Below are 25576 nucleotides of genomic sequence, written 5' to 3' on the forward strand. Positions count from 1 at the left end.
GAAGGGAGCCAACGTGGAACCCAAAAACAGAGGAATCTGAGGCTAGGTCAATGCTTTCTGGAAAGTTTTAATCTAGAACCTGTAAAACTACATCAAACGGCAGCATCCTTGAGAGAGAGAAAGAAAGAGAAAGAAAGAGGGGAAGGATGGGAGGGGAAGAGATGAAAGCCCCTTCCCCATCCCCAAAAAAGGACATGATCATCTTTCTTTTTTTTTAAAAAAAGGCAATGTTGTGATGAGAAATTAAAACGAAAAAAAAAAATTATAACCACTCACAAAAAAAACCGAGGTATCAGTACAGTTATATACAAACCAGGCGCGTGTGTGTGTGTCAGAGAAGGCGAAGGGGCTGCAGAGCCCCCTCCCCAGGACCAAAAATACATTCTCAAGAGGGAGGGGGGGCAAAAGAAACCCGGGGAGAAGAGAAGGCAGGGGGGGGGGCTGCAACCAATCTCTCTTTTTTTCTTTTTTGCTCTTGTGCTTTGGAAAGGGAAATAAAAATTGGGGTGGGTGGGGGAGGAACAGAAGCTGTGGGTCGTTCCTCCCCCCCCTCTGTTTTCAGTAGAAATCCCCCCCAGCTCTCCAGAAAGCCAGGGGGTGGGTGGGGGGCAGCGTACCTGTGACCACAGGACCGGGGCTAAAACAGCAGGCCCAAAAGTTCTTGGACCCAACCCATCCTGAACATCCAAAGTGGAGAAGATGCGACCTCCCGCCGTGTTTGGGGGGACAACAGAAAGACATGCCAGGAAAGGGAAAAAGAAGGCTAACAACCCCCCCCCCCCAAAGAATGCAGCATTCAAGACAGGAAACTGGACTCCACTGGACCGAGGGATGGTCCCGTTGGACGTTGTGTGTGTAAACAGGGCGCTGACCAGCCCAGAGAGTGGCCCTCTACCGCCATGCCTGCATAAAGGGGAGGGGACATGGGGAGGGGGGACAAAGGAGTGATGGATCAGGTGGCTGTGCCATCTCGGCGGCCCTCCTTCCCCGACCCTCCCTTCCGCTCAACCCCACCGGCGGCTCCCCCAATTAGCAAGGAAGAGCAAAAAAAAAAAAAAAAAAAAAAAGAAGAACCTCGGGAGGATTGTGAGGGGGGGGGTCTGTCTGCGGGGTGCGTGTGTGTGTTTGGGGGAGAGGTGCCATCTGCAGGGACCAAGCAAGGGGAGGGGGGGAGACACACACCTCGGAAGCAAGGAGGCACTTGGCTTCCATCGTTGGCCAAAAAGAACGAGATCCCGTTTCCCCAGGCAAGGGGTCCCAGTGGCTGCTTCCCCCCCGCATCCCAACCACCTGCTGCCACAGTTGCTGCCACCTCCTCGGCTGACCCGGATTTCGAACCTGGAGTCTAGGAGGGGCAGGGGGGACGGGGGAAAGGACTCCCCCTGTTCCCGAGGGGGGGGGGAAAGAGAGTCCCTGCTTTTTCTGTTGCAGTTTGGTAACATGGCAAACCCTGTCTCATGTAGAAGAAGGAAAGGGGGGAAAAAAGAGAGGGAGGGGGAGAAGGAAAAAAAAAAAGAGGAAGAAAAAGTACCACGGTCGCCACGGAGACCAAAAGGGATGCTTCCTCATCCGACAGACAGCCCTTGGTACCCTCCCGTTCCTGTTGCCACGGAGACCAGCTAGGTGGCTTGCCAACCACAATCCCACGCACCCTGTCTCCATGGAGATCCATCAGTGGGAGGGGAGGCGTGGGGAGAGGGAGAGGCGTGGGGGGGGGATACCTCCCTCCACCTTCCCCCCTATTTTGCCCTACCCACCCATCCTTTGCCTGCATGGCCCGGCACCCGGGGCCCCTCTCAAAAGTGAAGTTGCGGCTCTCTTCCTCCTGACGCCCCCACCTCCCCCTCCGTCGCGTGTGCAGGCCAGGCGCCTCCTCCCCCCCCCTCCCGCGCCCCTTTTTCTCCCGTGAGGGTGGCCCGTTAAAGCTTGAGTTCGTTGGCGATTTTGGAGGCAATGTTCTTGAAGGCCATGGAAGTGCCCGATATCCGCTTGAAGCGGACTCCGTTGAGCGAGAGGCGGGGCAGTTTGCAAACTTCCATCTCCCACTGCACGAAGGCTTCGTGGCCGGGCGCCCCGTGCATGCACAGGAGCATGTATTTCTCCTGCAATTCGCACTGGCAACTGTTCGCGTCCAGCACCTTCCGGATCTCTTTCATCATCTCGTTGGGCTCCATGGAGCTGGTGGTCTTCATGCTCCAGGTGAAACGCAGCGATCGCGGCTTGGCGTCCCGGTTCTCGTCCCGGTCTTTCTCGCCGCCGCCGCCACTACCCATCATGTGAGGCCTGCCAGGGGGGGAGGAGAAAGGGAAAGGGTGAGGAGGGAGGAGGAATCCATCCCCCGCTGCCCCTCCGACGGGCACCAGCGTGCGGCCCAGTCCGATCCATAACCCAGAAGAGCTGAGGGGGGGAGAGATGGAAAGAGAAAGAATTAGGAGGAGACGGAAGACTGTGAGGTCCTTGGTGATCTCTGAGCGTGGTTGTTGTCTTGCAGACATTTAATTACCAGGCTAGTAACATCATCAGTGTTAAACTAGAGGTGGGAGGAGGAGGTGTTGGTGGTGTTGGAGGAGGAGGAAGCAGAGGAGGACCGTGAGGTCCTTGGTGTTCTCTGAGCGTTGCTGTTTTCTTGCAGACGTTTCATTACCAGACTAAGTAACATCATCAGTGCTAAACTAGAGGTGGAAGGAGGAGGAGGTGATGGTGGTAGTGATGATGGAGAAGGAGGAAGAGGAGACGGAGGGCTGTGGGGTCCTTGGTGCTCTCTGAGCATCGTTGATTTCTTGCAGACCTTTAATTACCACACTAGGTAATATCATCAGTGTTAAACTAGAGGTGGGAGGAGGAGATGGTGGTGGAGGAGGAGGAGGACTGTGAGGTCCTTGGTGCTCTCCCAAGTGTGGTTGTTTTCTTGCAGGCATTTAATTACCAGACTAGGTAATATCATCAGGGCTAGACAGGAGGACGAGGAGGAGGAAAAAAGAGAAGGAGGTCAGGGCAACAAAGAGGTGTAAGAATGGAGGTAGGTGCCAAGGAGCAGCCTGGCCCTGTGGGAGAAACAGACCGAGTGGGCCCAGGTTGGGAAGCCCCTCCCAGCCCTGGCTGCGTCTCACCTGAGGGTCTCCACGCGGTCTTTGCTTTCGGGCTCATGCAGGTTCCTCAAAAAACAGAGCAGGAGACAAGCCATCAGCACCCTCCAGTTAGTATTTCCTGCCCCTGATTTTTGTTTTCTTTTCGCCCAAGCCGTGGGGAGGGGGGGGGGCTTCAAGGCATTCGGAGGGGGGGGGAGAGGGAAGCTAAGGTGTGGTGGGGCACCCCAGGCAGAGCGGACAGCCCCTCTCAGTTGTTGTTCGGCATGCTGGGATCAGCCAAGGCAGCCTTTTGTGGGGAAAAGCTACAGGGGTCAGCCTTGGGTTCGTTTGTCTGGGTGCAAGCACCGTTTCTCTACTCCATTCCCACACAGCAAAAGCCACAGACAAGCAAGGAAGAAAGGGAGGAGGAGGAGGAGGAGATGGAGCTACTTGGAGTGGGGGAAAACGAGCCATGGAATGAGGGAGGGGACTCCTGGTCTGGATGCTAGGTCTGCCATGAACCCGACTGGGTGGTCTTCAAAAGAGCCAAGAGAACCCCCGGCCTCTCCTTAGAAAAGATTTGCACGGCTTCCGAAAGCGGCTGAATTATTTCTTTCTGGCAGGACAGAAGTGGGAAACTGCGGCGTATGTGGGGAGCGCCCGTGTCAAACAAGTTTCATCTCCTTTCGCTTTTTGTTCTAACCCTCCCAGTTTTGGGGAACACTCCTCCAAACCCAGCATGACTCAGAGGCCTTCCTGCCTTCCTCCCTCTCTTTCTCTTTCATTTCTCACTCTTTCCTTTCTTCTCTTCCTTTTTCTTTTCCTTTCCATTTCCCTTCCTTTCCCTTCCTTGTTTCCTTCTTCCTTCCTTTTCTGTCTTCTTTTTCTTTCTTTCTTTTCCTCCCTTCCTTTTTCTCGTTTCCTTTCTTCTCTTCCTTTTTCTTTTCTTTCTTTCCATTTCCCTTCCTTTCCCTTCCTTGTTTCCTTCTTTCCTTTTCTAACTCCTCTTTTTCTTTCTTTTCTTTCCTTCCTCTTTCTTTTCTGTTCCCTTTCTTCTCTTCCTTTTTCTTTTCTTTCTTTCCATTTCCTTCTTCCTTCCTTTTCGTCTTTCTTTTTTACTCTTTCTTGTTTCTCTCTTTTCTTCCTTTTCCTTTCCTTTTTTTCCTTTCCTTCCTTCCTTGTTTCCTTCTTCCTTCCTTTTCTAACTTTATTTCTTTCTCTTTCCTTCCTCTTTCTTTTGTTTCTCTTTTGTTTCCTTTCTTCTCTTCCTTTTTTCTTTTCCTTCTTTCCATTTCCCTTACTTCCATTTTACCTCCCCTTTGTTACTCCTCCCTCCCTCCCTCCCTTTCTTCCTGTCTTTGAAAAACGTTTTGCTTCTCATCCAAGAAGCTTCTTCAGTTCTTCTTGGATGAGAAGCGAAACATTTTCCAAGCCCCCCAAAAGTCGAGTCGCCTTACGCAAAAGCAACCACGACACAAGTGCTGCTCTGCTCCAAACTCTTCTGTGCCCACCCCCCTCAAAAGGGGTCCCTTTCCCCCTACAGATCCCCTGCAGGAGGCATGCGCGCACATCGCACGCCCTGTGCAAAAGGCAAAGTGCGACAACGCAACTGCGATTGCTCACAGCTTGAGACTCTCTACCTGCCAAGACAATGAAAGACTTCAGGCCCAGGTTTCCTTGGGTGAGAGTTGCAGGTTGAGGAGGGGTGGTGGTGTCATACCTCTGCTTTTTAGGGGGAGGGCGGGGAAATACATACATGCATTCGCACAACCACACCCTCTGTTCTGCCCCAGCTCTGTCCCCAGGGAATGTCTCTGGGTCAGTTTTGTAGGTCAACACTGTTGCTGTGCCAGGTTGAGATGTTGAAGGTTGAATTGAAAAAGGTAATTTCTTTCTTTCTCTCTCTCTCCACTCCTCCCTCCCTCTTTCCTTCCTTCCTTTTTTTCTCCCTTTTCCTTCCTTCTTTCCTTCTTTCTCTCACCACTCCTTCCTCCCTCTTTCCTTCCTTCTTCCCTCCCTTTTCCTTACTTCCTTTCTCTCTCCACTCCTCCCTCTTTCCTCCCTCCCTTCTTCCCTTTCTTTATTCCTTTCTCTCTCTCCCCGCTCCTCCCATCTTTCCTTCATTACTTCTTCCTTCATTTCTTTTTCTCTCTCCACTCCTTCCTCCCACTTCCTTCTTCTCTCCCTTTTCCTTCCTTTCTCTCCACTCCTCCCTTCCTCTTTCCTCCCTCCCTACTTCCCTTTATTTCTTTCTCTCTCTCTCTCTCTCCACTCCTCCCTCTTTCCTTCCTTACTTCTTCCTTCCTTTATTTTTCTCTCCACTCCTCCCTCCCTCTTTCCTTCCTTCCTTCCTTCTTCCCTCCCATTTCCTTCCTTCCTTCTCTCTCCACTCCTCCCTCCCTCTTTCCTTCTTCTCTCCTCTTTCTTTCTTTCTTTCTTTCTTTCTTTCTCTTTCTTTCTTTCTAAAGTGCAAAGGGCTGTCAGGAAGCAGATATTGCTGAAGCAAAGGCTGGGTACTTGGAACCTCCCCTCTTCCCCCCAATTCTGCTTATTTTCCCTTTAAACCGGAGTTAATTCAAGGGGATGAAGCTGGCTTGATTCCATTTCGTTAAGTCTGGCATCTTGCAGCTCACACGCGACTTTGTAGAAGTGACGGCTGAAAAGTGACAGCACGACTTCCTCCTGATTTGAGAGAGGAAACGTACGGGAACTGCAGCAGGAGACCCAGCTGATCAATGGCCCCCTACACAGGCCGTTCCAGACTTACAAACAGTTCGTTTAGCGACCGTTCAAAGTTACAGCAGCATTGAAAAAAGTTAACTTTTTCAAACTTATGACCGTTGCAGTCACATGATCAAAATTCAGGCACTTGACAGCTGACTCGTGTTTATGACGGGTGTAATGTCCCCCCCACCCCCCAGGGGGAAGGTGTTGTCATGTGACCTTTCGACGAGCGAAGTCAATGGGCAAGCCAGAGTCACTTCACAGCCATGTGACTAACTTAACAACCGTGGCAAGCAAGGTCGTAAAACAGGACAAAACTCACTGAACGGACGTTTCAGGCTGTAGCCATTTTTTTTTCTTTTGGATCTTTGGCCTGCCACACTTTCTATTATTCTACTATGTAGTTTTCTATGGTGGGAAAATGGGAGATGGGGATTGTATGGAGTTAGATGCTATGTAGCCATAACAACATTCTTTCTAGAAAGCCAAGGTCATCCTTTGTCTCTGCACCTCTGCACCTGACCGGAACTGGATGGGAGGAAGCTGCCAGCATGGCAGTGGGAGATTAGACCATGGGATGGACTTGTGGGTGTGGGGGGGCAAGATCTTGAACTTTCAACTAGGTGGGGGAAAACCGGGAAGCTTTCAGATTCGGGTTTCCCCAGATGTGCCAACATGGCTCTCTTAATAAATTGGAACTTTGAGCAACACTTTGCCTCGGACTCTGATTTACTTTTGGATGCTATTTGGAACCCTGACACACTTAGCAACAGAAAGTTTGAGCTCAATTGTGGTCGTATGACGAGGCCAGGTTTCTCTCTTTATTTTGATCCCAGCTTTCCTACTGTTTATTTTACTCAAGGTGGTGAACGTACGTAATCCTTCCCCCACCTATTTTCCCCACAAGAATCACCCCGTGAGGTGGGTAGAGCTGAGAGAGGGAGAGAGAGACTGCCCCAAAGTCACCTGGCTGGTTCTTCACGTCTAAGGCAGGACTAGAACTCTCAGGCGCCTGGTTCCTAGCCCAGCACCTTAACCGCTAGGCCAAAGTGGCTCTCATAAATTTACCATCTGTGATCTCTCTCTGTGTGTGTTTTTTTCTCCCTTGAAAAGAGATCATTGCAACCCGCACCACGAATAGCATCTTCCACTTGGTCCCCTGGTCCCCATTTTTATCCCCAAGGAGGGCTGTGAAGTTCCCCGGCCGGGCGCTCGTTTGCCACCTCCTGCAAGCTAAGCCTGAACCTTCAAGGCAGCGTCCAGCCGCAGAGCAAAGGGACAGCCCAGCTCCTCCTAACCAATCACCATGCAGGGAGAGAAGGGGGATTAGCGTGGGGAAGGGGGTGGGTGGGTGGGGGGAGATTCTGGTTAGAAAGAGCAGAGGCCCAGGCAAGGCAAAAACCACAAAGATGGAGAATCACCGTTAAAGAGACAGCCTTCTCGTAAGCTAAACCAATTTATCTGGCAACCCTGATGGGACGGAGTGGAAACGGCCCCTCCCCACATCCCGGTGGGCTTCCCTTCCTGCAGGCCGAGAATTAATGAGACCCCTGCCCCAACTGTCCCTTTAAGGGTGCCCTCTGCGTTCACACACAGCCACCCTTGGCCACCACAGGTTGGGGGCAACAGAGAGAGAGAGAAAGAGAGAGAGAGAGAGAGCAAAGCTGGCAGGGAGGAGGTGAGTGCTGCACGAGAGGAAGGAGAAGAGGAGGAAAAAGAACAAATTCCAGAGTGACGAACGCCTACCTTCTGGCAAACCTGAAAGACAGATTTCTAGAAGGGGAGGGGGTAAAAAAAGGGAGGGGGAAGGAAAAAAACACGGTGGTGGGTGGATGAGCAAGCGTGAAAGTCTGAAATGAACAATCCGCGGGTCCCCGGAATAGGCCGGGGACCCCATCTTCCCTCCCCAGATTGAGGGGGTGGTCTTTAAGGAAAGGGAGGCTGACGCCAATGCTTTCCCCCTTCCCTCCACCCGTGTTTCGTTCCTTCCTTCCAATGCAGGAAGACAAGCGGCCTCCCTGTGTCTCAAACTGGGAGGGGGGAATGGGGGGGGGCTTCCCAAAAGCCCTGGTCGCCTCTTTTGGAAGGCGAGAAGGAGTGGGGAATCCAGGGCCACGCCTCCTCTCTCTCCCACCCCATAGCCCCCTCTGGCTGGAGGCTGCCCAGGGAAGGACCCACAGAAGGATGGGTTGAGTTGGGAGGGGGGGGCAGGAAGGAAGGTAAAACATACAGCAAAAGAAAAGGATGGGGGGCTGGAGACAGGAGGCGCTGGACTGCACAGAGGTGGGTCCCCCCCCTCCCAATTCCCAAACTCCCTCTTGGCCCTTGCGAAGAAGAAGAAGAAGAAGAAGAAAAAGGAGGAAGGTTTACAAAACAGCCTCTCGGACAGATGGATGGACGGACGGACACACACACACACACACACACACACACACACACACACACACACACACAGGTTTGTGGTTTGGGCTTGCAGACTTGTCTGTTTCAATTGATTTCGGGCCTTCTTTCAATATTTAATAGGCCATCTTGGTATGTTTTTCAATCTTGGGGTGTTTTTTGTTAAGACGGGCGGACTTCAACTCCCAGAATTCCCCAGCCGGCAGAGCAAAAAGAGGTCAGAACCGGCGGAGCAGAGCGACCCTGGCAAGGGAATTCTGGGAGTTGAAGTCCACCCGTCTTAAAAAAACGCCCCAAGGTTGAGGAACGCTGGGCGGCCTTGGCTAAAAAGTGGCAAGTGGGCGGTTATGCCTGGGGTAACCCCCACCCGGAAAATTTAAGGGGGGAGGTGGGGGACAATTTTGCCACACAGTGATGGCGAAAGTTTTCGGCACTGGGTAACCAAACGGGAATGTGTGTACACACCGAAGACCAGCTGGACAGTTTTTGGGCGGTTTTTTTGGCTGTTTTCAGGCCGTTTTTCGAGCCATACTGAGGCCAAAAAACAGTGCAAAAACCAGGTTGAAAAACGGTCTGTTTTTCGGGCCGTTTCCCGCCACTCAGGTGCCCGTGAAGGCCAACTGGCCACGCCAGAAACTGGAAGAGCAGCTGGCGACGGCGCACGTGCTCATACAAAGGACTCTGCATGCCACCTGCGTGCCGTAGGGTTGCCATCACAGCCCCAGAAGAACCAAAGGCATTGAAACCCCATTTGTCTGAAACAGTGTAAGCAGGGTGGGGGGGATGGACTAGAAGACCTCAAAGGTCCCTTCCAACTCCTGTTATTCTTACTACAGGGGTCCTGTCATCAGGAGCCATTATCCCACCCACCCCATCCTGGGCTTTACGGTGACAATGATGGCTGAGCCATCCTGAATGATGGCTTGTCACTCCCCGGCTGAGTTACTGCAAAGAAAGTCTCCTTTTTTTGGGGGGGGGAGAGGGATTTCTAGGCTGTTCTTTGCATCCCAGACCCACTTGGGTTGGTTGGCCTGCCGAGGGACCCCCTTCTGGGCTTCGTAAGGACGTGGTTGCACTCTTGGCACCACCTTCAGAGACTGTGATTCGAGCCTGGACAGAGAGCGTGGACAGAGAGCAAGAAGCAAGAGCAGCGGGATAAAGCGGGATATAGATTTATATCCCGCTTTACAGCCCTTTCTAAGCGTTTAAGAGTCAGCCTCTTGCGGGGGGCCCTCCCCCAAACAATCTGGGTCCTCATTTGTCCGACCTCGGAAGGACGGAAAGCTGAGTCAACCTCTCCAGCCTGATGAGATTCGAACTGCCAAATTGCAAGCAGCCGGCAGCCTGCAGTACCGCCCTCTCACCACTGCGCCACCACCAGCAGATGGCGGAGAATGGGCTGTGAGGTCGTGGCAGGGCGCCATGAGAGGGAGGGGGGAGAGGGAGAGCCAGCGAGGGATCCAACACACACGAAGAATCAGCCAACATGCGCCCCTCGGAGCCACTGAGAACAGCTGGGACGTTTCCCATAGGGGAGCAGAAACGAAGGGGAGGGTCCCATCTCACTCCCATCCTGCCCCCTCCCCCTAATCTCCATGCAGTCACGCCACCCGGGATGCACTGGGGGGGTCCTCCCTCCGCTTCGGTGCCTCCCCTCCCCGGCTCACCTGCGTACGAACTTGGAGGTGAACTTGCTGAAGAGGCTGCCCGACGCCCCTCTCCGTCCTTGGCTGTTGCCCGAAGGCGAGGCGGGCGTCAGGCCGTAGGAGAGGTTCTGTTGGTCCCGGACCGGCCGGAGCTGCCCAGCGTGGAAAGTGCTGCGGCTCTGGATGCCCCGCGGGAAGTTGGTGCGCTCGGGGAGGGCGCTGCTGATGTTGTGGGCGGAAGGGGAGGCCACGGGAGCCCGCTGGGGGGCCGTGCTGTGGGGAAGGAGAAGGAGGAGGTCAATCAGGGGAGACCAGACCGGGAGACCCTCCACCACTCTGCCTTGGCAGGTGTGGGCTGAGAAGAGAGAGAGAGAAGCCACGTTCTAACTAGGAATGCTGGTTTGGGATCCCTGGGGAGGGCATGAGTAGACAGCAGATCCGTTGGGTTGGACCTGGGGGCCATTTTTAAGTAGTATCTGGGGGCTCTTCCCCCCCAAGGGTGAAGTTGGAGGAGGCTTCAACAGTGAACGTGGGGAAGCTGAATCACTTAACGACCGAAACCGAAAAGATGGGTGAAATCAGGAGTGGCCCCGTGCTGTTTCGCTTAACACCACCACCGCTTCGTGATTCGGGTTCACAAGTAGAGGATTACCTATCAGAACTGATTTGCTTCGTCCCGGGCATGGAGTCGGGGGGGAAGCAAACCCACTTGGAATCAGCCAAACTGTCCTGGTCCCAAACAAGCCAGGATCGCAAGCTAATCGGAACCCTGTGACCCAGGGCTCTGAAGCGTTTGAGGGCACTCGAGGAAGGATGCCATGAAACCATGTTCCCCCCTTCCAGCCTGTAGGCCAAGCGATCTTCGATGCTCTTAAGAAGAAGCCCGCCGTTCATGATGGACTTCCACAAACCAAGATTCCTGGCTTGATGCGAGAATCCAGGGCTGTTGTTTTCAAAAGTCTGCCCGCAGGTAGAAATGAGCATCTATAGGCAGAAGGGGAAGGCAGCCCTCATTCTGCAGGAGGGGCAGGCACCGAAGGGAAACCCCACGGCTGCCCCACAGGAGAAGAAGGGCTGCCTTCCACAGCTGCTGTTAAAGGAAGACCCTCTAAAAAATAGGGGGAACATTCTGTATCCCTTGTGACTCTGCCTGATGCGGTGTGGTACCCAGAAGCAGGGCTCTGTCTGGGGGGGTGGTGTCCCCCTCCCAGGTTTCAGGACAGGACTCCCCAAACCTCTCCGTTGTTCTGCCCCGCATCCCCTCTAGGCAGCTCTCGTGTGTGTGTGGGGTCATAGATCTGGCGCCAGGACAGGACGCAGAACAATGAAGCCGAGGGGGGCAGCTGGAGAGACCTGGAGGGAGGGAAGCAGGAGTCAGGGAGGGAGGGAAGGAAAGACCCCCAGGGGTACGCAGCTGCCCACTTGCCTAGGTCGCTGGGCCTCGCAGTGATTGTCGGTAGGGGGCAGCGTGGGCTTGGAGGGGTGCACCGAGGCGGACATGGATTTCTGGTGCTGTCGCGGGCGCGCGGAGCTCACGGCGGCGGAAGCGGAGGCGGTAGAGGCCCTGGAGCCCGGAGTGGTTAGGCTGGGGGGGAGGGGGAGAAAAAATAAAATCAAGCCAGGGAGAGAAAAGCAAGGAGAGAAAATGGGGTGGGGGAAATCGGGGGTGAAGCAGGTTGGCGGATGAAATCGGCGGCAGGCCCCCACCAACCCGCCCCAGACAATCCGGGGATGTTGCCCACCTGCAGCTGGTCATCGTTGGGGGTATGCCTTTCCTCTCCTCTCCTCCCTTCCCTTCTTCTTTTACCTTCCTCTCCCCTCCTTTCCCCTTATCTTTTCTTTCTCTTCCCTTATTCCTTCCCCTTTTCTTTTGTTTCCCTTCCCTGGTTTCTGCACATTTCTCTTTCTTTCCTTTTTTCTATCTCCCTTCCCTTCTTCTTTTACCTTCCTCTCCCCTCCTTTCCCCTTATCTTTCCTTTCTCTTCCCCTTTTCTGTAATGTTTCCCTTCCCTGATTTCTGTACATTTCTCTTCCTTCTTTCCTTTCTTCTATCTTCCTTCCCTTCTTCTTTTACCTTCCTCTCCTCTCCCTTTGTCCCTTATCTTTCCTTTCTCTTCCCATTTTCCTTAATGTTTCCCTTCCCTGGTTTCTGCACATTTCTCTTCCTTCCTTCCCTTTCCTTTCTTCCATCTTCCTTTCCTTTCCCTTCCCACCAATCTTTTCTTCCCTCCCTCTCCCTCCTTTTCATCCTTCCCATTCCATCATCAGCTAAAGGCGAGGGGGGGGGGTTTCCCCTCAACCAACCCTGCCACGCCAACAGACAGAGTGCCAGGGGCATTGTGGGGAAAGCAAATATACAATACACAACCCAGTATATATGTATATGGGGCAAGCACATACCATTCACCCCCCAGATGCAACCCGAGAAGGAGATGGAGGCGAATGGAGGCTCTCTGGAGTGGGGTGGAGTGGGGTAGCGAGGATGATGATGGGTGGGTGTATTAATTGTTTGAAGCTTTGAAGGAACCAGGGGGTTGGGTCGAAAGAAAAACAGGCATGCAAATGTGTGTGTGTGTTTGTGAATGTGTGAAGGTCAGAGGAATGAAAGGATGAGGCTTGCTCCTTGCTAGCTAAGGAAATGGTTTCCCAAGAGCGTGGGAAAGAACTTTCGGCCAGGAATTCAGGGGAGAGGGGCAGCCTGCAGGGGAAGTAAAGGAAGCCCCCCCCCTCTCTCACCAAATGGAGATGAGAGGAGGTGTCATCCTTAGACCCCCCCCCCCCCGTCCCCTTATCAGTCCAGGGATAGCATCAATGGATGCTTTGAAGCGAAGCGCCGGGGTGGGGAGCGGCATGGGGGCAAGGTGGGGGTCTTTTTAGCAACCCTTCTGCACCTCCAAGAGGTATCCCTTCCACAGGGGTCCTTCCTGTCCAGAAGGGTGGCTTGCAAGGCTGGGTCCAGGCCATACGTGGGACTTTTAAATGTGGGTCGATTTAGATCCAACTCTAGTTTTGAAAAGGGGTTGAAGCGCTTTAGGGAAGGAGAGGGGAGGGGGAAACTATGTGCCAATATCTACATTTACATCTATCTATCCTCTATATCTGTCTCTCTGTCTATTACCTATTATCTATCTATCTATCTATCTATCTATCTATCTATCTATCTATCTATCTATCTATCTATCTATCTATCTATCTATCTATCTATCTATCTATACCCTATATCTATGTATCTATGTATCTATGTATCTATGTATCTATGTATGTATGTATGTATCTGTCTGTCTGTCTGTCTGTCTGTCTGTCTGTCTGTCTGTCTATCTATCTATCTATCTATCTATCTATCTATCTATCTATCTATCTATCTATCTATCTATCTATCTATCTATACCCTATATCTATGTATCTATGTATCTATGTATCTATGTATCTATGTATCTATCTATGTATCTATCTATGTATCTATCTATGTATCTATCTATGTATCTATGTATCTATGTATCTATGTATCTATCTATGTATCTATGTATCTATGTATCTATCTATCTATCTATCTATCTATCTATCTATCTATCTATCTATCTATCTATCTATACCCTATATCTATGTATCTATGTATGTATCTATCTATGTATCTATCTATGTATCTATCTATGTATCTATCTATGTATCTATCTATGTATCTATCTATCTATCTATCTATCTATCTATCTATCTATCTATCTATCTATCTATCATCTATCTATCCTCTATCTATATCCTATATCTATCTATCTATCTATCTATCTATCTATCTATCTATCTATCTATCTATCTATCTATCTATCTATCTATCTATCTATCTATCTATCATCTATCTATCTATCTATCCCCTCTATCTATCTATCTATCTATCTATCTATCTATCTATCTATCTATCTATCTATCTATCTATCTATCTATCTATCCCCTATATCGATCTATCCTCTATATCTATCTATCTATCTATCTATCTATCTATCTATCTATCTATCTATCTATCTATCTATCATCTATCTATCTATCTTTCTTCTATCTATATCTATCTATCTATCTCTATCTATCTATCTATCTATCTATCTATCTATCATCTATCTATCTATATCTATCATCTATCTATCTATCTATCTATCTATCTATCTATCTATCTATCTATCTATCTATCCTCTATCCATCCATCCATACATACATACATACATAAACACAGACTACATAACACTGCAACTATATACCAATAAGAATAACAAAGAATAAAAAAACTGTTATGTAAAAACTGTTAAAGGAAATGATGAAAGGCTATTTTTATATATAAAAGGTAAAGGATCCCCTCGCACATATATACTAGTCGTTCCTGACTCTAGAGGGCGGTGCTCATCTCCGTTTCAAAGCCGAAGAGCCAGCGCTGTCCAAAGATGTCTCTGTGGTCATGTGGCCAGCATAACTCAAAGCCAAAGGCGCACGGAACGCTGTTCCCTTCCCACCAAAGGTGGCTCCTATTTGTCTACTTGCATTTTTTTACATGCTTTCAAACTGCTAGGTTGGCAGAAGCTGGCACAAGGAACGGGAGCTCACTCCGTTATGCAGTGCTAGGGATTCGAACCTCCAAACTGCCGACCTTCCTGATCGACAAGCTCAGCGTCTTAGCCCGAGCCCTTCTATTTTTATGTATAAATAAGCATTATTATTAGTACTACTACTATTACGATTATTGCTATTATTACCAGAACGATTATTATTCTTTTGAAAAAGTAAATGGACTCAGACCATACACCGTTGACTAAGCAAGTTGTGTATATTAAAGGGGGAAAATGTATAAATAAAAATTTAAAAAAGAAAAATATTTTTTTTTAAAAAAAACAAGTTTTAACTTTAATACCCAAGTCTGCAAATCTTTAAAAAGTGGGGAAGGGAGGTTTAAATAGTTTTAAATAGAAACTTTTGTTCCTGGGTGGGGTGGGGCAACCTCTGTGGTGGGCAGGCCGACTTTCCTCCTCCTCCTCCTCCTCTTCTTCCTCCTTACCTATCTTTGCCGTTCTGTATCGAGTTCTGGCCCAAGCTGGCTCGGTCCAGCATCGGCGAATTGCGGCTCCGGTTTGTGCTGGTCGAGAGGACGCTGTTCTGCAGAGGAAGAAAAATGCCAAGTGAGGGAGGGGCGTAGCTTTCCAGCCTTTCACATCCAGGAAAAAGGTAGTCCTCGACTTACAACAACACTTTGTTGAGTCGCCATGTTCAAAGTTCAAAAAGGGACTGTGTTTTCCGCACTTACGACCCAGGATCGTGGGATCAAAATTCAGATGCTTGGTAAATCGGTTCGTGTTTATGACGGGCGCAGCGTCCCCGGGGTCAATGATCCCTTTTTTGCGACCTTCTCACCACGGGGAAGCCACATTTGCTTCACGACCGTGCGGCTAACTTCACAGTTAATGATTCACTTAACAACAGTGGCAAGAAAAGTCGTAAAAGGAGGCAGAACGCGCTCCGCCGATATTTCCACCGAGCCACATAAATGTTGGGCTCTATTGTGGTCGTTAAAACGAGGACTACCTGTAGTACAGTACTTTATACAGGTACAGCAATACAGGTAGTCCTCAACTTACGACCGGTCGCTTAGCAACCATTTGAAGCTACAACGGACACCCCCCAAAAGGTATTTATAACTCAGTTCTGAAGTTCAACGCAAGTATATCCCCACTACTAATTAAATAACCATTTTTGGAGAACGTGGCTACTGACAGTTTGACTGATTTATAGGAGGCTTTTTGATGGTTTCCGTACTTTTTAGCGAAAAGCATCCATACGAATCAATAGACTTGCTTTACGGCCAACGTTGGGGTTCACATTGTGGCCGCTTGAGCTCGTTTTACGACCCCCGCAAAACAGGTGCTAAGATCAGGTTAGCCTCGACTGACGGCGGCCGTGTCTTAAAGAGGACAGAAATCCGGGGTTCCATTAGGGTCGTAGGTTGAGGATTACCTGGGAAGGAAATTCCCGAGCGGCCACAGGCGCTTACAGGGTGTGTGTGTGTGTGTGTGTGTGTGTGTGTGTGTGTGTGTGTGTGAGGGCACTCACCGTAGAGGGCATGGGGGTGCTTTTCTTCCTCTCCAGGCTTGGCAGGGGGCTGGCGGGCACTTTGACGGTACTCCCAGCCTTGCTGCGCCCGGCCTCTCTCTCCTCTTCGGGCCTCTTGTTCTCAGCGTTGGCAGCCTGTGTTTTCTTGGAGTAAGAGGTGGACGTCGGGAGGTTGGGTACTGCGGGCAGACGGCAGAGAGTGAGTGCCAGGGAGATGCAGGAAGGAGGGAGGGAGGGGAGGAACAAGGGCTGTCCTTTAGGGGCAAAAGAAGACACACACACACAAACACCAGTGGTGGGATTCAAAAGAGCTGAGGTGGCGCAGTGGTTAAATGCAGCACTGCAGGCTACTTCAGCTGACTGCAATTCTGCAGTTCGGCTGTTCAAATCTCACCGGCTCAGGGTTGACTCAGCCTTCCATCCTTCCGAGGTGGGTCAAATGAGGACTCGGATTGTTGTTGGGGGCAATATGCTGACTCTGTAAACCGCTTAGAGAGGGCTGAAAGCCCTATGAAGCGGTATGTAAGTCTAACTGCTATTGCTATAAATTAACAACCGGTTCTCTGCCCTAATGACCACCTAGGTAGGTGGGGCTTGGTGGTCATGTGACTGGGTGGGCGTAGCCAACTCAACATCACTCACAATCGATGGGCGCTTCGACTTAGCTGTTCCAATGTCATAAGGGTTAACCAGAGAGGCAGTTTCTCTAAGCAGGGCAATAAAGATTAGGCTAGAAACTACAGCAGAATGTTTCCTTCCTGCCTTCCTTACAGGATTAGCCCGGTAAAGTGGAAAAAACAAAAGGAGATTTCTTCCAACAACCAGTTCTCTGAACTGCTTAGAAAGTTACCAACCGGTTCTCCCGAATAGGTGCGAACTGGATGAATCCCACCACTGACACACACACACACACACGCACACACACACACAAACACCTGAGACCCTCCCAAAGGTGGGACCTCGAGGACAACGAGGCACTTTTAAGGCAGCCAAACGGAAAAAGATTCCAGGCGATTTACATCCAAGACTCAAAAAGTGCGAAGGAAAATTACTCTTACTATTATTATCGTTGTTATTTTTGTCCTGCCTTTTCACTCATTTATACACATGCGTGTGTGCACACATACGCATCCCTTTGGTGATCCCAAGGTGGGGGCTGAATACTAACACTGCAACACACACACTATTTTCCGCACCACAACAACCCTGTGAGGTGGGTTGGGCTGAGAGAGAGAGCGACTGGCCCAAAGTCAGTCAGCCAGCTTTCGTGTCTAAGGTAAGACTAGAACTCACTGCCTCCTGGCGATTGGCCCAAAATTGCCTTGTTAGCTTTCAGGCCTAAGGTGGGACTAGAACTCACCATCTCTGAGTAATTGACCCAAAGTCTCCAAACGCCCAGCTGGCGTTTATGTCCAAAAATCCTAGAATTCCCTGTCTGTGGTTCCTAGGCCATCGCCTTCACCACAACATCAACCTGGCTATCTATAATGCTGGGAGACAGTGAGTTCTAGTCTTTTCCTTGGGCATGAAACAGCTGGGGGACTTTGGGCCAATCACAAGGAGACAGTGAGTTCTGGTTCTGTGTTAGCCATGAAACCCAGATGGATGGCTTGGGGTCAATCACCAGGAGATGGGTGAGTTCTAGTCCCACTTTAGGCATGAAACAGCTGGGTGGCTTGGGGGCAATCACCAGGAGACGGGTGAATTCTAGTCCCACTTTAGGCATGAAACAGCTGGGTGGCTTGGGGGCAATCCCCAGGAGACGGTGAGTTCTAGTCCCACCTTAGGCATGAAACAGCTGGGTGGCTTGGGGGCAATCACCAGGAGATGGAGAGTTCTAGTCCCACTTTAGGCATGAAACAGCTGGGTGGCTTGGGGGCAATCACCAGGAGACGGTGAGTTCTAGTCCCACCTTAGGCATGAAACCCAGCTGGGTGGCCTGGGGGCAATCCCCAGGAGACGGTGAGTTCTAGTCCCTTCCTTAAAGCTGGTTGGGTGATTTGTGGGCCAATCATTCTCTCTCTCTCTCAGCCCAGCCCACCTCGCAGATTTGTCGTCGTAGGGGAAAAGAAGGGAAAGAAGGAAGATGAGGTATTTCCCCGCGTGGCCCAGAATGAAGGGGGGAGCGCGGAAGCGGAAGAAACTCACCCTGGTCACTTAAGCGGCGCTGCTTGGGGTTGGCGGAGACGCTGCGCTGTACCTTGTGCGAAGGGGAGGGGACCGTGCTGTTGGCGAGCTCAGGCTGGGGGCGAGGTTTGAGGGTGCTGCTGTCGTTGTCAAGCTGGAAGAGCCAGGGGGAGGGGGGGCAGGAAAGGGGGGGAATCAGGAAAAGCTCCAGAGCTCAGAGACGGCTCGGAAGCAGAGCTCCCCCACCCCCCAAAAAAGCAAAAATGGGTCCCCCCCCCTCCGTGGAGGAACAAGAGAAGTTTACGCTGGGGCTGCCGGACAGACAACGGATGAATGGGGGGAAAAAGGGGGGGGGCTTTCTTTTGTAACCGCCACCTCTTTTGCAAGTGCAAAGAGTTCCCTTCTTTCCTTCTCTTTTTTCCTTCTTTCTTTCTGCACTTTTTTGTTTCTTCTTACTTTCGATTAGTTTGCCTTAGTTTGTATGTTTTTGGCAAAACTTTAATTCAAGTTTACCCTTCCTTCTTTTATTCCACCCTCCCTATCTCCCTCTCCTTCTTCCCTTCTTTCCCCTTCCATCCACACCTTCCTTCCTTCCTTTTTCTTTTTTCTTTCTTTCTCCCTTCCTTCCCCTTCCATCCACATCTCATCTCCTTCCTTTCTCTTTCCTTCATTTCTTTCTCCCTTCCATCCACACCTCATCCTTTCTCTTTTTTCCTCTTTCCTTCCTTCCTCACTTCCTTCCCCTTCCATCCATACCTAATCTCCTTCCTTCCTCTTTCTTTTTCTTTCTTTTCTCTTTCGTTCCTTTTTTCTGCTTTCCTTCCCCTTCCATCCACTCATCTCCTTCCTTTCTCTTTCTCTTTCCTTCCTTCCTCACTTCCTTCCCCTTCCATCCATACCTCATCTCCTTCCTTCCTCTTCCTTTCTTTTCTCTTTCGTTCCTTTCTTTCTGCTTTCCTTCCCCTTCCATCTACTCATCTCTTTCCTTTTTCTTTCTCTTTCCTTCCTTTCTCCCTTCCTTCCCCTTCCATCCACACCTCATCTACTTCCTTCCTCTTTCTTTCTTTTTTTCTCTTTCCTTCCTTTCTTTCTCGCTTCCTTCCCCTCCCATCCACCCATCTCCTTCCTCTTTAATTTTCTTTCTTTCTTTCTCTTTCCTTCCTTCCCCTTCCATCCATATCTCATCACTTCCTTCCTTTTTTCTATCTCTTTCCTTCCTTTCTCTCTTCCTCCCCTTCCATCCACACCTCATCTCCTTCCTTCTTTCCCTCCCTCTCGTCTCCCTCCCTTCCTTTCCCCCTCCCTCTCTCTTTTACATTACTTCCATCCAAAAAGGCATTTTAACCCTGCCTGTTCTCCTTGGCTTTCTTTCTTTCTTTTTTTAATTTCCAGGCAGAGGATTTATGAACAAAAAGAGCTTTTGAAACTCGCTGCGTGGAAAACTCAAAACTGCAGGGAAGACTTCCTTAGGAGACATACGAGGACTGGAAGGCTGCTAAGAAATAAAGAATCACATTCTCTTGTCCGGTGATCGACAGCGATATGACAAAAACAGGTATAGGCCTTGCTTGCCATTGCATTCAGCCGCGCGCCACCTATCAATCACATGTTTAGCCATGTCAGCTGCAAAATTCTAATATGGATCCTTGGCAACGAGCAGCAGCCAAGGAGCCCAGAGGTGGATGGATGGCGCTGCCCGTTCTAGAAGCAGGCGCTGGCACTGGGTTGCCATGTGCACAGATCAAGTTGGAAGCTTCTGCTCAAGGCATTCAGCAGGATTAACAGGATAATAGTATGGGACCTTGAAGGTCTTCTAGTCCAGCCCCCCTGCTCAAGCAGGAGAACCCTTTCAGACAAATGGATGTCTAGATCCTTCTTAAAAACCTCCAGTGTTGGAGCATTCACAACTTCTGGAGGCAAGTTGTTCCACTGGTTAATTGTCCTCCCTGTCAGGAAATTTCTCCTTCGTTCTAAGTTGCTTCTCTCCTTGGTTAGTTTCCCTCCGTTGCTTCTTGTCCTGCTGTCAAGCGGTTTGGAGAATAGGTTGACCCTCTTTTCTTCGGGGCAGCGCCCCAAATATTGATACTCTGCTATCAAGTCACCCCCTCGCCCCCCCCAGTCCTTTGGATTCATCAGAATAACGGAAGGTGTTTTGGAGGTCTTCTAGTCCACCCCCCCTCCTCAAGCAGAAAGCCCTACACCACTTCAGACAAACGGTTGTCCAATCTCTTCTTAAAAATTTCCAGTGATGGAGCACTCACAATTTCTGGAGGCAACTTCTGTTCCACTGATTTAATCGTTCTCACTGTCAGGAAATTCCTCCTTAGTTCTACGTTGCTTCTCTCCTTGATTAGTTTCCACCCATTGCTTCTTGTCCTGCCCTCAGGTGCTTTGGAGAATAGCTTGACTCCCTCTTCTTTGGGGCAGCCCCTGAGATATCGGAAGACTGCTATCCTGTCTCCCCTGGTCTTTCTTTTCATTAAACTAGACATACCCAGTTCTTGCAACCATTTTAACCTCCAGTCCCCTAATCCTCTTGGTTCCCCTTCCCTGCACTCTTTCCAGAGTCTCAATGTAAATGCAAAAGCTTTACTTTTTAACAGGCAAAAAGCAACGTGACTAATCAGCCTGCCTGCTTCGGGACTGCAAACCACCCCTGCAGGTCGCCCTTCAGAAGCTCGGTGCACGTGGGCAACCCCCCCCCCACACCTCCGCCTCGCACTCACCTCTGAGTTTTTGTAACCTAGCAGCAGATACGTTGCCATCACTTCATTATACTTCTGGCTGACTAAGGACTCTTGGATTTCTTCCTTGGTGTACCCCATAGAGATCATGAGCTCTGGAGGGCGAAGGAGAAGAAGGGGGGGGGGGAGGAGGAGGGGGAGGAAGAGGAGAGTCAAGACCGTCTTGTAGGAAAGACACCCCCCCCAGCTGCTCAGAAGATGGAACATCCCGTCTAGCCAATCAAATGAGGATCGCCCAACCCGGGGGGTGGTGGTGTCAAACTCGATTTCATCGAGGGCCGCATCAGGTTTGTGTTTGACCTTGAGGGGAAAGAGGGGGGTGGCCAGCTCGACGCCACATCATCAGGGCTCTGTTTTCAGCCGCGATGGCCTCCTGCAGCCCTCTGCCAGTGAAAACAGAGCTCAGGGGCTTCCTTGCGCCTCCCCCCAGCTCCATTTTCGCTGGCAGAAGCCACACGGGAAGGTCCTGCGGGCCAGATCTAAGCACCCGGGGGGGGGGGGGGGGGTGCATGGCCAGCAGGGGTGTGGCCAGCTCGTCGTCACATCATCAGGGCTCCGTTTTCGGCCGCGGTGGCCTCCTGCCAGCAAAAACAGAGCTCAGGCGCTTGCTTGGGCCACCCCCCAGCTCCATTTTCGCTGGCAGAAGCAACATGGGATGGTCCCACGGGCCAGATCTAAGCACCCTATGGGGGGGGCGTGGCCAGCTCGACATCACATCATCAGGGCTCCGTTTTCGGCTGCGATGGCCTCCTGCAGCTCTCTGCCAGCGAAAACGGAGCTCAGGGGGCCTGCTTGTGACATCTGCCCCCCCCCCCCCGGCTCTATTTTTGCTGGCAGAAGCAACACGGGAGGGTCCCGTGGGCCAGATCTAAGCACCCTGTGGGCCGAATCTGGCCCGCAAGCCACGTGCTGGACATCCCTGGCCTAGTCCATTACCCCTTCCTAATGTTGTACCTGTCCGTCGTGGGTCCTTATAGTCTGGCAGAGGTTCCACGTAAGGCTTCAATTCATCGTCCTCGTGACCCACATTCATCCAGCGGTCTTTCATGATTTGCTGGGGAGGGGGGGGAATAAGGAGAGGCAGGCGTTAGAACTGCAGAGAGCGGGGATGGGACAACGGGGATGATGGCTCCTTTTGATGACGTGTGTGGACTTCAAGTGGGCTCGGGAATTCTGGGAATTTGATTGTTCTCCCTGTCGGGGAATTCCTCCGTATTTCCAGGTTGAATCTCTCCTCCTTCAGTTTCCATCCATTCCTCCTCGTTTGGCCTTCGGGTGCTTTGGAGAATGGCTTGACCCCCTAACTCCTCTCTGTGGCAGCCCCTCAAATATTGGAAGACTGCTATCCTGTCTCCCCTGGTCCTTCTCTTCACTAGACTAGTCATGCCCAGTTCCTGCAACTGTTCATCGTATGTTTTAGTCTCTAGGCCTTTGATCATCTTAGGCAGATTCATATTAACAGAGATGGAAGGGACCTTGGAGGTCATCTAGTCCAACCCCCCCCGCCCAAGCAGGAGACCCTCCACCATTTCTGACAGAGGGCAGTCCAGTCTCTTCTTGAAAGCCTCCAGTGACGAAGCTTCCACAACTTCTGAAGGCAACTGGTTAGTTGTCCTCACTGTCAGAAAATTCCTCCTTATTTCTAGGTTGAATCTCTCCTTGTTCATTTTCCATCCATTATTCCTCATCCGGCCTTCAGGTGCTTTGGAAAATAGCTCGACCCCCTTCCTCCTCTCTGCGGCAGCCCCTCAAATATTGGAAGACTGCTATCCTGTCTCCCGTGGTCCTTCTCTTCACTAGACCAGCCGTGCCCAGTTCTTGCATCCCTTCCAATTCTTGTCGTAATGTTCTGTTAAACCGCAACTGGCTAAGTTTGCCCAGGATTAACAATAAGCCATTGTTGGGTAATCACTACAGCTGGGCCTCTTATGTTATTCCCAATCACTGTCTTGTTCTTTAAAAGGTAACAAAGAAAACCCCGCAATAACACAACCAAAGGGAGCCAGGATTCCTGTTGCTTTCGCTGAAGACTTACGTTGAATCACCTTCGTGTCCCTCCATCCACCCACCCACCCTGTCCCCAATTTTCGGTCCTTTTGAAGTGTGAAGAGGCCTTTTCTGATCCTGAAATCAGCCGCTATTCACGGCCGTGATTGATCGCCCCGGTAACAAAAGGGAGGAACCGGCGTTCGTTTTGTTTCGTTTTTTTTATCCTTCCCACCGCTAATTACGAAATTAAATTTTGCAAGATCACGATGGACTTGGGATTGAACCAGGCATTGTGCAAAAAGGTCAATTGAGCAACGAATCCGGGGATGGACGAGCTCTTGGCTTCTGGCCCACGACTCCGTAACCATTATAAGGTAGTCCTTGACTTACGACCATAATCGGGCCCAAGATTTATGCAGCAAAGCGAGACAGTTAAGTCTGGTTTTTTTTCTCCTTTCTTGCCACCGTTGTTAAGTGAATCACTGCAGCTGCTAATTTACTAACACGGTTGTTAAGTGACTCGGGCCCTCCCGTTGACTTTGGTGGTCAGAAGGTTGCAAAAGGGGATCACGTGACACACACACACACACACGGACACTGCGACTGTCGTAAATAGGAACCAGTTAGCAAGCACCTGCATTTGGATCACATCACCGTGGGGATGCTGCAACTGGAGGGGAAGGGAGGAGAGGAATACAGGACGCAGAACAACAGAGTTGAAAGGGACCTTGAAGGCCATCTAGTCCAACTCCCCGCACGAGCAGGAAAGTCTCTACCATTTCAGACAAGGGGCTATCCAGTCTCTTCCTGAAAACATCCAGTGATGGAGAAGAAGGGAATGGAAGGGGAAAGATGGAGGAAAGGAAGGGAAGAAGGAAAGGAAAGGAGGAATGGAAAGAAAAGGAAGGAAAAGAAAGGAGGAAAGGAAAAGAAGGAAAAGAAAGAAGGGAAGAAGGAAAGGAAAAGAAAGAAGGAAAGGAAAGGAAAGAAGGAAAAGAAGAAAAGAAAAAGAAGGGAAGGAAATAAGGAAAGGAAAGGAAAGAAGGAAAGGAAAGGGGGAAAGGAAAGGAAAGAAGGAAAGGAAATGAGTAGAAGGGAAGAAGGAGAGGAGAGACAAGGATAAATTTTGCACAGTGGAGCCCATGAAAGGCCACGGCTGGGCTTCCCACAGGGGAGCGTGCAAGATTAACCCTTCACTTCCCCAAAAGCAGCTTTGATTAACTGCAGCCCAACAATCTGGAGAACAGCAGGCGAGACGAGGAAGGGTCCCTCTTTGGGCACCTCACGATCTGGACTATTGGTGGATGGACGCTGGCCCTCCTGCCCAGCCACGTGGCTGCCAAAAGAGGCCTGAGGTTGGTACTTAGCCTGGGAGCTGCTCGCTTCGGGGATTAAACCCCGAAGCGAGCAGGGATTCACACACACACTCACACACACACACGTTACTGCATTAACCGTTCACCCAACACATGGAACCACGATTCACCAAACAGGCTGACATTTGGAAGTCCCAGAAAGGTTAGCCAAGATTAGCCACCCACCCGTTGACCACAGCCACTGTGTCTTTCGTGGACCAGGCCGAGTGTGCATGTGTGTGTGTTCTGTGAACTCCACCTACTGGTTATGTTTGTGAAAGACACCAACCTAGTCAGGGGCTTCCCCCAAGCACAGGCAGTCCTCCACGTATGACAGTTCATTGAGTGACCGTTCAACAATTAACACTGGAAAAACGTAGAACCCAATTTTCACACATACGAACGTTGCAGCATCCCCGTGGTTAAGGTAAAAGGTTCCCTCGCACACACGTGGGCTAGCCGTTCCCGACTCTAGGGGGCGGTGCTCATCTCCGTTTCAAAGCCGAAGAGCCAGCGCTGTCCGAAGACGTCTCCGTGGTCATGTGGCCGGCATGACTCAACCAAAGGCTCACGGAATGCTGTTCTCTTCCCACCAAAGGTGGCTCCTATTTTTCTACTTGCATTTTGTTATGTCCTTTCGAACTGCTCGGTTGGCAGAAGTTGGGACAAGGAACAGGAGCTCACTCCGTTATGCGGCGCTGGGGATTCGAACCGCCCAACTGCCGACCTTTCTCATCAACAAGCTTCAGCTTCTTAGCCCCCGTGTCCCTCGATACCTGTGGTTACGTGATCCAAATCCGGACACTTGCCATCTGACTTATATTTATGACGCTTGTTGGGAAGGTCCCCTTTTGCAACATTCCCGACAAGCAAAGTCGACGGGGAAGTCAGATTTGCTTAACAACCGTGTGACCCACTTGAGAACTGAAAGGATTTGCTTAACACCGTGGCTGTTAAGGTCGTAACACGGGGGCAAAATTCACTTCACAACTGTCTCCCTTAGCAATGTACATTTTGGGCTCCAATGTGGTCATTAAGTCAAGGGCTCCCTGTATCTCATTATACCTATACCTATACCTATCCCTCTGCATCAACCACAAACCATCACAAGCAATCTTTAACCAAACAAGAAGCTGTCTTTTCTCATATCTTTAGAGCTGGTGACCAATCGAGACAGGATCCTAAAAAGCAGAGACATCACCCTGCCAATCAAAAGGGCATTTAGTCAAGGCTGTGGTTTCCCCAGTTGCAATGGATGGCTGTGAAAGTTGGAGCATAAGGAAGGCTGAGCACCAAAGAATGGAGGCCTTTGAACTCGGGTGCTGGAGAAGACTCCTGCATTGAGTCCCTTGGACCACAAGGCCATCCAACCGGTCAGTCCTAGAGGAGATCCACCCTGGCTGCTCTTTAGAAGGCCAGATCCTGAAGAGGAAACTCAA

At 50.6% G+C, this 25576-nt stretch overlaps 1 protein-coding gene across 11 annotated transcripts in view; it reads right to left on the reverse strand.

Annotated features, from left to right (window-relative positions):
• Positions 1 to 479: 479 nt before the first annotated feature.
• The window catches only part of MARK2 (microtubule affinity regulating kinase 2), a 126895-nt gene continuing 101798 nt past the window's right edge, over positions 480 to 25576 (reverse strand). For 4 of the 11 annotated variants that reach the window (XM_032233812.1, XM_032233814.1, XM_032233817.1 and 1 more), the window contains exons 10-19: positions 21748 to 21847; positions 20776 to 20888; positions 18071 to 18203; positions 15923 to 16101; positions 14874 to 14971; positions 11265 to 11423; positions 9860 to 10111; positions 7539 to 7565; positions 3111 to 3155; positions 480 to 2283 (exon numbers count right to left, since the gene is read on the reverse strand). In XM_032233812.1, coding sequence (XP_032089703.1) covers positions 1920 to 2283; positions 3111 to 3155; positions 7539 to 7565; positions 9860 to 10111; positions 11265 to 11423; positions 14874 to 14971; positions 15923 to 16101; positions 18071 to 18203; positions 20776 to 20888; positions 21748 to 21847 — 1470 coding nt within the window. In that variant the 3' untranslated portion in view covers positions 480 to 1919. Of the gene's footprint in view, positions 2284 to 3110; positions 3156 to 5474; positions 5751 to 7538; positions 7566 to 9859; positions 10112 to 11264; positions 11424 to 14873; positions 14972 to 15922; positions 16102 to 18070; positions 18204 to 20775; positions 20889 to 21747; positions 21848 to 25576 lie in introns of those variants that run through there. The other 7 variants (XM_032233820.1, XM_032233818.1, XM_032233815.1 and 4 more) reach the window with 7 other exon arrangements.

The sequence above is a fragment of the Thamnophis elegans genome, chromosome 17, assembly GCF_009769535.1.
Source record: "Thamnophis elegans isolate rThaEle1 chromosome 17, rThaEle1.pri, whole genome shotgun sequence".
NCBI classification, from domain to species: domain Eukaryota; kingdom Metazoa; phylum Chordata; class Lepidosauria; order Squamata; family Colubridae; genus Thamnophis; species Thamnophis elegans.